The 13,190-nt window shown below is 35.5% G+C and overlaps 1 protein-coding gene across 1 annotated transcript in view; it reads left to right on the forward strand.

The window, feature by feature from the left end:
• Window positions 1–12,434, forward strand: part of ZSWIM8 (Zinc finger SWIM domain-containing protein 8) — a 47,996-nt gene extending 35,562 nt beyond the window's left edge. Inside the window, exons 19-22 of the mRNA XM_051211541.1 lie at window positions 2,919–3,583; window positions 4,294–4,734; window positions 7,457–8,421; window positions 9,612–12,434. Coding sequence (XP_051071608.1) covers window positions 2,919–3,583; window positions 4,294–4,734; window positions 7,457–8,421; window positions 9,612–9,852 — 2,312 coding nt within the window. The 3' untranslated portion in view covers window positions 9,853–12,434. The remainder of the gene's footprint in view (window positions 1–2,918; window positions 3,584–4,293; window positions 4,735–7,456; window positions 8,422–9,611) is intronic.
• The last annotated feature ends 756 nt before the right edge of the window (window positions 12,435–13,190 follow it).

A 13,190-nucleotide genomic window follows, 5' to 3' on the forward strand; every position in this document is an offset into this window, starting at 1 on the left:
GCTCAGGTCGGGCGTCTAGGCACAGAAGAGAGTCGTTTAGGTGTCCGATGGGGACTCGTTGGTCGCAGGTCAGATAACGGGGACCGTCTACTGCAACTTTGCACAGACCACAACCTGTTTCTGGCTAGCACTAACTTTCGGCACAGTCATCGCCGATGTGCCACCTGGCGTCCTCCCTCTGCATCTCAAGCCTGGACTCAGATTGATCACATCGCGATCAGCTACCGCTGGCGTGGTTGTGTACAAGCTTGCCGCTCCTTTTGGAGTACCTATCTGGACTCTGACCATGCCTTGGTCTGTGCCAATCTTGCCTTACTTTTCAGTGGCCAACGAAGTGACCGCCATCAACGGATTGATATTAGCAAGCTGGTTGCAACTTCTGTTGCAAGTAAGTATCGAACCGAGCTAGCCTCTAGGCTAGCTACCACTCCACCGAAAAGTATAGATGAGCATTGGTTGCAATTGCATGGCGCCATGAAAATGGCGGGTACAGTCAGTTGTGGGTTTGCGAAACGTCCCGCTTATAAGCACTGGGTTTCTGCGGGTTCCTTACAACTCATTGAAGCCCGTCGGTCTACTCCGGGTGACCGTGAGTTTGACCATAAACGAAGGATGTTACGTAAGGAAATCGGGCAAAGCTTGCGTAAGGACCGAGAAGCCTGGTGGTCGAAGCGTGCTAATGAGCTGGAAGCAGCAGCTGCATCTGGTAGCTACCGGAAGCTCTTCCAACTCATCCGAGCCACTGGCAGCAAGAAGTCTGGTGTGAGTGAAACAATCTGCGAGGATGATGGGATGCCAATCACTAACATCCATCGACGTCTTGGACGATGGGCAGAATTTTTCGAAGGGCAGTTCAACTGGCCTGCTGCTCCGGCAACTTCGGTCAGACTGTCCTGGCCTCCATGGCCGGTGACGACTGATCCACCAAACGAGGAGGAAGTCCGCAAGGAACTCCAACTCTTGAAGCGTTACAAATCACCTGGCCCAGATGACTTACCTCCGGCTCTTTTTAAAGATGGTGCTGACTTTTTGACTAAGGAATTGACGACGTTGTTTACAAAGGTTTGGGAACTAGAGAGTGTACCAACGTCATGGAATGAGTCGATAGTTGTCCCTATCTTTAAAAAGGGTTCACGTCGTTCCTGTAACAACTATCTGGGGATAAGTCTACTTCCGATTGAGTCCAAGCTATTGGCTTCCGTCATACTTCGTAGGTTGTTCAAAAGCCGAGAAAGATTGACTCGCGAGGAGCAGGCTGGGTTTCGTTCTGGTCGAGGATGTATTGATCATATCTTCACCCTCCGCCAAATGTTAGAACACCGCCATACTTATCAAAGGCCAACAATCGTAGTGTTTCTTGACATCAGGGCTGCCTTCGATTCGTTGGACAGGGCTGTTCTCTGGGATTGTCTATTGAAGAAGGGTGTGTCTGAGAAGTTTATTAACATCCTAAAAGCCCTATATAGAAACACCTCAGGCAGAGTGAGGGCATACAACCACCTTTCTCCATTGTTCCATTCGAGCAGTGGGGTTAGGCAGGGTTGCCCAATCTCACCATTCCTCTTCAACTTTGCCATCGATGACATTCTGGAAACAGCTCTGATGAATGTAAGTAATGGTGGTGTGGATCTGTTGCCTGGAGAAAGACTTCTCGACTTTGAGTATGCGGACGATATTGTCTTACTGTGCGATAATCCCCAAGCCATGCAATCCGCACTTAATCAGTTGGCAATCAGTGTCCGTAGGTATGGTATGTGCTTTGGACCTTCGAAGTGCAAAGTACTTCTACAAGACTGGAAGGATTCCAATCCTGTACTTACTCTGGATGGTGAGCAGATAGACGTAGTCGAGAAGTTCGTGTATCTGGGTAGCTGCATAAGTGCTGGTGGTGGTGTGAGTGATGAGATCAATGCACGTATAGTGAAAGCCAGAGCGGCTTATGCCAATCTGGGCCATGTTTGGCGCCTTCGTGATGTTAGTCTGGCTGTAAAAGGTCGGATCTACAACGCGTCGGTGAGAGCAGTTTTGCTCTATGCTTGTGAAACCTGGCCTCTCCGATTTGAGGATGTTAGACGACTCTCTTTGTTCGATCATCACTGTCTCCGAAGGATTGCTGACATTCAGTGGCAACACCATGTCAGTAATGCAGAGGTTCGGCATCGTGTGTTCGGGCACAGAGATGATAATTCAATTGGTGTCACCATCTTGAAACACCGACTTCTGTGGCTTGGACATGTTCTCCGAATGTCGTCCCAGAGAATTCCACGTCGTGCATTATTTGTCGACTCTGGGACTGGTTGGAAGAAGCGGAGAGGTGGTCAGTATATGACATGGTGTCGTGGCATGAAAGAAAGCTGCAAAGGACTGGCTTGTGTTGGTCCTTCACGACTCCCTGGTTGGGGTCTGAGAGATGGTGCAACACAGTGGCTAGAGACGTTATCAGATATGGCTGAGAATAGAAGCCAGTGGCGATCCTGCTGTAATCTTCTTTTACTTTCTTCCTAAAAAGTGGTTGTCTCCCTTACCTGAAAGATTTTTTCCGATTGTACCTTTGGGTTCCCTCATTACTACCACACTACCTTACACCAATCTCTTCGTTATTGTTCTCTTCTTTTTTTTTCTATTTCTCTTCGAATTCTCATTGTTTTGTGTGGCGCATATATTTTGGCACTCTCTTGTACCAATATTTATGCGTTCAAATAAATAAATAAATAACTAGGTAGGTAGTAAAGCTGATAAAATAGATATCATATTTGAGAAAATGACAACAATATGATAGAAAGTCAATCATAATTAAATAAAGTCAGTTATCCATACATTTCTCAGAAACTGTAAACATTAGTATTCTTCAATTTGACGTTGTTGTTACTGCATATTAAAACCATATGTTAACCATTTTTGAAAATAATTAATTTTAGCCTGTAATTCGTATCAAGCTTATTCAATGGATCAAGCAATTGAACCATCATTGTATGGTTTTAATCCTGCAATGACCTTACCAGCTGTTCATCAATCCATGGTCTGTAACGTACTTGGTACTCCACCTCAGCCACAAGTACAAGTACAGCAACAACAACATCAAACCGTTGAGCCGGTTACGTCATTAGCATCTATAAACACTAATAATAACATACACAGTACTAATAACAATTTTGTCAATAATGTTAATTTGAATACACTATCTGATAGTACAGTTATTTCAGTCAATTCACTATCATCAGTTATATCATCTGCGTTAACATCAACTCGTCAGTTGACAACATCAAATACTGCTTCTAGTTCTGTTGTTGTACATCCATCTATGTCTGATCAAGGATCGATTGTATCTGAAGGTGATTCTTGTCGATTAGCTGAATCTGTAGCAGATGGATTAGGCGATGAAAACAATCCATATTCTAACAATAGTAATTCTTCCGGTGATTTGTCATTGAATAGTAACAATAATAATAAAGAGGAATTGTCAAGTATTACAGCGAAATCAACAGTCAGTGAATTACAAACTTTAAAGTTGAAAGCACAAGCTTATTTAATTCGAGCATTTTTCTGTGCAAAATGTGCCATTAAGAAAATATCAGCTAACCAAGTACGTTTCTTTTCTTTTTTGTTTTGGGTTTTCCACTTTTTAACCCCCAGTGCTGACATTTTCGATTATCTGGTTTTATAATGCAACATTATTCCTTAGATATTTACTTATAAATTGTAACTTGGTTAAGAGAATTCAGTTAGGTCTTAATGATATTGGCTGCTACACTACTTAATGATAGACCATTTGTAAATACCTTACTCCTTCAAAAAATGGTGGTCACTTGCAATGTCTCAGACTGTAAATATGGATGATTAGTGCAAATCCGAATGACTGACTGCAAGGCGTTTCCTACTAATTGCCTGCAACTACTGAACAATATAAATTAAATTGATCCCACTCTACTAATCAGTCGTAATCAGTCATGACTGAATATTAATACTTTCAGGCATTTTAGTAACAATGATTTTTTTTAAAAAAAGTTTGCAAACAGACTATCTTCATGTGAATATTATCAACGTTTACTTGCTATTTACAAAACTCAACTTAATTAGCAACTGGTTGGCGATTAACCAAGGACTATTATAGAACCTTTAATGTTTATCAAACATTCCCTCACTTTTGCGTTAGTTTTCTAAAGCTTTATTTGAATTTTTAAAAAATATAGTTTATTGTCTTCTGTCTTGATGGAATACTTTAAATAAATTGAAATGATCAGTAATTCTAGTTTTTCTTGTTTCAGTATATTTCTTCTATTATCTACATTACAGTCTAATGTGAATACAAATTTTACTCGTCAAAATCCTGTTACTGTTTCAATGCCATCAAGAAGTATGCGGGGAAAGCATCATCATTATCATATGCAACAAAGCCATCGTGGAAATTCAACAAATCATTCACAACGTAGACATTTCATGCAAACTGATACTAATAATACTAACAGTAATTGTATGCTTTCAACTAGTACACGAAATACCATAATAACAAATGATCAAAATAATTGTTTACCATCGGAGAATTCATCATCATTATTTCTTATACCTGGTGCATCATCACCTTGTAGAGCATCGAATCAAGTCAGAATATCATCAGCTAATGTTAACTCAGATTTTAATTTGATCAATGCTACTACTTCTACTACTACTACTACCACTACCAATACTAATACCAATTCAAAATCATGTAGTGCACATATACTGTGGACTTTAGATGTATGTTTTTCTCTATTCTTAGTCTATCATACCAATATACACATATTGTATGTAACTAAGTAATTATATCTGTTAACCATAGGCTATTTTGCACATATGTGATGTAAATAACTTTTAATTTATGACAATGCTGAATTATTGTCATATGGAGACACGAGATAGTTTTTGGGATATTTCCCTCTTTATCTATCATTTGCATTCTAAATTGCACTGAAATTCATCGCTGTAATAATATAATAATAATATATTCTGGAAATAATAATTACAGAGTTCATGCCAGTTTACAGGTATGATCAGCTTGATATATATAGTAATATTGAATGTAGAGGACAGATATGTGATATTAGGTTGTTCAGGTTCAAAATGTTATCTAGATAGTACAGTTTTCGCACATATTACAACAATCAACCCCAAATGCCGTGGTATAGCCGAGAGTGGAGACAGTCAGCTCTTCCTCTCGAAATGCTCTCACATGGCCACGTGCATACAACCACTGCCAGGGAAGTCCTACTCACTACCATCTCGCGGCGGGGGTGTTTTTTTACGAAATTGAGAGGACGAAAACTGAATGTCCGGCGCTTTAACCGGGTTGGTGGACACAGAGAGTTCGCCTAAGGGAGTTGGAAAACCCTGATTATAAACTAATGGTGCACACGAGCCCCAGTATCCTGAGGGATTAAGTGGCGTATGAATCAACCAAGGGATTGCATCTCCTGACGTTGCTCCACGGCCTTGCGGATTAGACTTTCAGATCAAAAGCTGCAGGTGTGGCTCTCTAGGAAAACCACTTGTTTCGGTTTGGGCACCCGGGCAATATTCTAGCCCTCACACAAATCGGATGATTTATGTGGCGGATATCTATTTGGTGCCTCCTTGTACCAACGTTTACGTGTTGAAATAAATACATATAATAAATTACAGCAATAAAAAGCTTCAGCGGGGATTTTAATTATTTTTAGATAGACATCTTGTTGATGTATGATTGGCGGATTTCAGGTCATTTCCTGTGCCATCACGAACTGATTATAATCATCTACAACTAGAGATAATAAAACGAAAGCAGGGGCAAGGAACAGCGAAAGCTGTAATTACTACAATAGGTCAGTCAGGTCTACTATAATACATGTGCTAGGTTATTTTATGATATACTATTCCTGTTAGATATTATTCAAATTAGTTAAGGTTACCAGAGACGCTGTAGCTGCAAAGTATCAGCAGGTAAGGAGGTTCACTTAGTGGATTCAGTAATAAAAACGATTAGACGTTTAAAGTTCCTATAATCTCACTTGTAGAATGGGATATACTTACAGATGTAAGAACATTTAAAGTATTTTCATAGGAGAAGTAAGCATCAATGGAGTGAACAAAGGATTTGATTGATTTTATTTCACAGAGAGATTGTGGTCAATTATTCCAGAGTCTGGAATACTTGATAGAAATGTTGTACTTTATCTTATCCAACATTTATATCGATTATAAGAGTAAAAATGTGTTGTAGTTCTTATTACAACCCAGCTATTCCTATTGCTTAGTATTCTTGGACACCAATTCACTCGACGAGTCCCCAAATCAGAATACGGCTGAACAGGAAAGAGACTATATTCCAAATAACAAGGTTAGATGGAAGTAAGAAGCACAATAGGAGGAACGTTAGTATATTTATAGTTTTTACATGAGAAGATTCTAGTGTTCTCTAAGTATAGGCTAGCGCTGATTGGATGAGAATTAGCCAATCAGCGTGCACCAACGCATTCGTGCATGGAGCATGCTATAATCCAATCTATGTCTCGCTAACAAGATGAATAGCACTTACTCAGTGTTTTCCAGAAAAAATATTATTCTTTGACATATTCCGTATCATTTTGATAATAATAATAATACTAGAATTGAAAATAATGATGAAACTTCGTTATATAATAAATATTGAGTTGAGAATTTCTTAATGTAATCAAGTATCTATTGTATTGTGTAAAGTGATTTTCTTAATCAAATGTATTTTACTCTTTGTATTTACTGTGATAAATTCTCTTTATGATTGGTGATTTTGTTTAATTCCAGTTAAATACATTAAACACGAAATTAACAGAGTGAATAATTAAAACGATTTTGTTTATCAACTGAATGATTTCATAATTTTACGTGTTTTATACTCTAATCAGATGTTAAACAACTAACTACTTGTGAATTGACTTTCTACGATGTTGTACTTTTGCTTCAAACAGAGATAATTGTGAATTGTATTGTTATTATTTCTAATCATAACTGGTCTCTGCAATAAGCACAATACCGTAACTTGGTTAAGCGATAAAAGTTATTAGGTAGCAAAAGAAAATGTTTCTAAAGCAAGTTATTTATTATGTATTCAGATTATTATTGATAGAGCAGCCGGTTAGTCGGTCAAGACATCCGACTTTTAGCTTCTTAGTCCCTGTTTCGAACTCTGTACCAGCTACTTGGGTTTACGGAACCGGGTATCATCATTATTCCTCACACGTAACGTAGGATTCTTAACCAAGTAATTAGAGAATTAGTTAACTCAGTTGTAATTCAAGAAACACCGTTGAAATTTAATAACGATATTTTTTCTATACTTTTAAAATAGGCTTATTTAGAGTAGTGAACTTGAAAATCGAGTTAAATATAATCTCATTGATCTTGAAATAAAAGGTAACGTATTTGAAATCGTATTTTTGTCTTTTTGTTTTATTCGATCCATCTACAGGTCGCTAGTAGTTTAGGTCCGTTGGCTGTGAATGAATATTGTGATTTAGTTTTACAATGTGTCAATTGTCCTTTGTTAATGGAACAAATCACTTCGAAAGTTATTGACTATTTTGAAAAATATACAAAAACGCATACACCATCTTGTAGCGTTAATAATGGCAGAGACAGCCTAGCCAATATGCAACAAACCTACATCGATGTTTCCTCACCAAATAGAGTCATTTCTGATAACAGTGATAAAAATTTAAACTTTTGTTCAAATATATCTCAAAATTTTGTCAATCAATCTCATATGCCTAATCAGTTATGGACGACTTCATTGGCCTCTGTTATTCCTGCGTCTAATTGGACAACCAATTCCAATCCCCATAATCTGCACGATGTTGTTCATCCTCTGATTTCTTTACCTTTTCCTCATTCTGATCCCAATAACATAAATTCCACGTTTAATTATCATTCTTTCATACCACCATCAATACTTCCACCGAATAATCCATCTTGGTCACATTCGTCTGTACGACCTGTCAGTTATCCTATACTACGACAGAATTTATGTTCTAAACAATTACAGGAAAACATTTGTCGTTTTAAACAAATGAATTTAAATTCTGAGTCAAATATAAATGCTAGTCCGTACATTCTTTCCAACAATAAACCAAATAATTTAAATGTTGGTTTAAATCAATTACCTTTTTATAATCAGCAGACAAATTTATGGCCAATCAACCCACTGTCTTATATTCGTCCTGTTCCTGCTCCTCCACCCCATACAGTAGCACCTAGTCCTCTGACACATCATCATCAAAATGACTTGTATCTGAATTCAGTGATGACAACAACAACGGGAACACTAGGAATTCATCATGACAGTTACACCACAATAGATGAATCAATAAAACCAAAATCAGTTGAATTTAGCGGTAGAGATGTAATAGAAAATTTGATTAATCATACACACACATTGTAAGTTGTTTTTTTAAGAATATTCTTTAATCAAAGAAAATGATTACTAATGAATGATCAATGTCTACATCATTAATACTGCGTCTCAGGGTAGGCGCATATATATATATATATAAGTCAGACTTATATTTATTTAAAAAGAAGCGAACTGTAATATGCTGTTAAAATATGCAACCGTTTCAAAATAGTATGCATTTAGTATGGTATAGTTGACATGTACCTGCTAACCTTGTGATCAGGGCCTAAAACTAAATAACGGAAATCGTTAGAACAATTAAAACGTACTTTTTTTAAAGAAAACGTATTCGAAGGTGAAATAAAATCAATATATAAAGTATGTTATTGTGAAGTAGCACATTTAGAACAGAAGAAGCCATATGCTGCTCAAAGACTTATTGTTTTGTTTTAGCCTACAGAATAATGATCTTAATGAGAAGGTATGTGTTTAACACTGAAAGATATATGAAATAAATCAAGGTAGTTATATTTTCTCGAAAAAGCTGAAACCAGCATTTCTCAAATGTTAACTGTTTAATTCCATTAATTGCAACTCACTAATGAACCGTAATATATGACATACTAAACATCGTGATAATAAAAATCTTTTGTTGTTGAATCAATTGCACAATAGGTTTGAATCTATAATCTAATACTTTATAATTGTGTGTGCCTTTATCTTTCAACAACTAAATATGCCTACCAAAGAATAACTGTTGTAAACAGACAATAACTGCTTTTTTCCGTATTTTTGATCTTTTTTGTTAAGTTGTTCATTGATTTTTTAATTCATTTTTGTTTGTGGGGACAACTATCCTTCTTTCAGTGTTCAATAAAAATACAATGTTTAGCATTCTTCGACCATTTCTCAGTTCATTTAGACGGTGAGTGCTGTACTTAAGGGCGTCCTTTTTTACAGGGAGTTCATTCCAATCATCTAAAACTATCTATATATGTCTTCTACTGTGGTGCATCTCGAAATGCCGGATAGGAAAAACAAATAAAGTCAAGGTTAGAGCTTGAAATGATATCCTCAAGTAAAAATTATATTCTGATATCCAGCGTTCACATATTAAATGAATGGAAAAATGTTCCGAAAATACTTACTGTTGCAAGTACTTTTAGGTTTTCGCTTATATTAACATTTATTTATTCATTTGTTACAACTGTTTTCATTACATTTTATTTCCTAGATTTCAAAAATATATTGATCAAAGACTTCAGTATATTGGACAAAGTCAAGCTGAGTGGGATGAATTCGTTGATTTAATTTTAAAAGCGTATAATGTTCACTTAAGTATGCCCGCTATTGATTGCGGTTTACATTGGAATAACTTACTGACACGTATTCGTCGTCATCAAAAGTGTAGTCCAGCTTTGTGGCAGCGTATTTTAGCTGGTATACAAACCGCTGATTTAAAAAGATCAACTTAAATTCTTTTCAATCTTTTTTCGTTTTGATTGTTCGTTGTCCTTTGCTCATAATTTCCTTTCTCATTGACAGTTGTTATTTATATTTATTGTGTGTATGTGTTGACATCTTTTCGTTATCGTAATCACATAATTTTGTTTACATCTTGTTCAGGATACATTTATTCCATAACTCTTTGTGTATCTCTGTGTTTTAATTCATGTCCTCAGTACTCTCAGTTGTTGTTAACATATCTAAAACAGTTATCTTCATTAGTTATTTTCATCATACTTTTCAATTTAGTAAAAACGCACGTACTCAATATAATTTGATTGTAAAACAGACAAAACAGTTGGGTTGATTTAATATGTAAACATGAAAAACAATCCTCTATTCATACACACATGCATCCTCGCATACTTATCTTTAATGATAGTAATAATAATAATAATAATAATTATTATTATTATTATTATTATTATTATTATTATTATTGTCATTGTTATTATCATCATACTATCTTCCCATCGACATTGTATCTGCACACGTATACATATATGTATATGCATATCAGTTTATATTTCATCAGTTTCATCTTCATTTTGAACAGTTATAAAATGTTACGTTACAAGCATTTTCTGCCAAAAAGTTCTGCCTTATTTGTTAGTCTACGTTAAGCTAAAAGCATGCAAACATACAATAAATTAGACTAATTGTCATTGGAAACAGAAAAAGGCAAACATGGTCACTTATCCTAATTGTTTTCTTCTTGTTGGTTGTTTCTATTGTGTGTTTGCGTATCAGCACATTAACGCACATAATCTTTTTTTATATTTATCAGTGTATTCAGGGTTTTTTTTTTTTTTGGGGGGGGGAAGACGACATATCACCCCTCATCCTCTGTATGTATATTCGTATAGTTCATATCTCTATGCTTTAAATCGGTTGTAAATGTAATTTTCATCGTCGTCGTCATTGTTATTATTATTACCATTATTTTTATCGCTATTTTTAGCATATATTACTTGCATTTGCTCAGCAAACTGTTATTACAAAAATTACTACTTTTTTAGAAAAATCGTTACATTGCTTCGTTTTGTTTTTCTTCCAAAGGAAAAAAACAGTCAATGGTTTTCATTTCGATATGATGTGATGCTTCTCTGTCTCCCTTTTTCTTTTAACTTTTATGAATAAATAGGAGAATAAATGATTTCTTGGTCAGCAAAGTAATTCCCAGTGAATAAAATAGTTCAACTTCCCTTTTTTGTTTTTCTCTCCGTATTTTTTGTTGCAAATTTTTTATAGTTTTTTCTCTCTCATGTTTCTCTAAAGAGAAAGGTGTAAACAGTATTGGACGTGATAATTCTTACATTTCAGCATTGAAACACTAATAGTTGCTTGTTTTAATGATTATTATTATCATTAAACATGCAGATACTGCTAGATAGACAATGTGTCGTACTGAATCAATTTGTTTTGTCCATTTTAACACAATGATTTAGATGTAAATCAATCTCTGTAAATGCAAAGTGGTATATTAAGATAAATGGTGTACAACAATTAACTCGTGATAGGTGTTGAAAGTTGAGAATTAGATGAAAGTATTAATAAAGCCATTCCAAAGGTATAATTTTTCTTTATTTGCATGAATACACAGAGCCTTTGAATAAAAAATACTGACGTGTTAGGAGTTAGAAAATGTTAATACAAAGAAGATATATGACTATTTGTTCAGATTTTCTTAAAAAAGATATGTTTTTACAAAAACAAGTTGTAATTACAATGGTTTGTACTAAATATATTGCACGACTTGTGCTTTATAACAAATTTACTGAAAAAGTACTATCAGATGACTTTATATTTTTGAGTCATGCTTTTGGTTTGGAATAATACGAGACATATATCAAGTTGTGTTAAGGCGTATCTAGACACATTTTCCACTGTAATATGTGACAATCACAACTCATGTAGGGATTCAGAACAGTGTTTTCTAACCGAAGGAAATATTTTTCAGAAGTGTTAGATCCTCTGAGCTGGATGATATAATTGCGGAGCTCCCATTGTCATCCTGGACAACATGATCAGTACTCACCATATAATTAGGTTTCTTATTTTTTCCATGTCATGATTTTTTTTTGGTCTTGTGATTACTTGTCGTTGTAGGTTTCATCATCTTGGTGTTCAGATCGATCAGTCCATTCCAAAAAAGTAAATCGACATATATCCAGAGTTTAACGGAGCAAGAAAGTTAATTTAAATGCAAGGGCAAACGATAAAACTGATTGCTAATCACAAAGAAAGCCACCAGAGCAAATTAATTTAAAGCTCGCGGAATAATCAAGAAGCCCATTTACACATGAAGTAAATGCTGATCTCGTTGTCCAGACTAACAATAAAAACTTCAGAAATCAATCTAGTTCAGAATATCTAATAATATTCAAGTATTCACTCAATCTGCGAATCTTCATCATTTGAATGAACTATTGATAGTATGCTGACTTCCTGACACAAATGTTTGCTGTGTAGTGTAAAAATGGAATGTCTGTTTTCATTTCCAATTATTATTGTTGAAAATAATTTTCATTAAATAGACTTGATATGCAGATATATGGTTTCTCCTGTCTTTTATTGTATCAGAATTGTTCCTAAAATGTCAGCAGTTTCATCGTTGTGTTTATCAGTAACTACATTATATCAAAATGTGTTTATTATTCCCGTGCGAATATTTAGAATAATATATTTTATCAAGGGCTATGGGATTTAGTTAGAGTATTCCCCATGATGACTGCTAATTTCTGATTAAATGCATTCATTTTGAAATCTTATGGACGAAGAAAATTTCCCTAATCCTCACGTTTCACAATTTTGTTGCTTCAAGATCTTTCCTGAATGCACAATTCATCTACTGAACTACATTTAAAAGATGAATTTGATACTTTGCAACTTCTTAGTGGCGTTTCAGATTATTTGTGTTTATACATTAGTTATAGTTTGGAAAACTTATTTGGTTAAGTCATTTATGGTGAAGGACATGCAGAATAATGTTGTGGAGTTGACAAAATATTTGGACAGGCCATCGTTCGTTTGTTCATTACGCCTGTTACTCCACGTGAAGGAGTATAGGTCGCTCACCAGCATTCTCCATCCAACTCTGTCATGAGCAATCCTTCCAATTCCTGACGCAGTGTTTTTTTTGCCGTCCTCTTTTCCGTCTCCCTTAAGGATTCCGATTCCCTATGATGCAGTTTGTAAAACAAACGTATCTAACTGTTTCTTAAATTTACAAATAAACTTTCAGATTTTCTACGATTGGAAATGATAGAGATTTTTCACTGGCACGTACTTGTGCTACTGATCGGAT

Source organism: Schistosoma haematobium, chromosome ZW, assembly GCF_000699445.3.
Source record: "Schistosoma haematobium chromosome ZW, whole genome shotgun sequence".
In the NCBI taxonomy this organism is placed as follows: domain Eukaryota; kingdom Metazoa; phylum Platyhelminthes; class Trematoda; order Strigeidida; family Schistosomatidae; genus Schistosoma; species Schistosoma haematobium.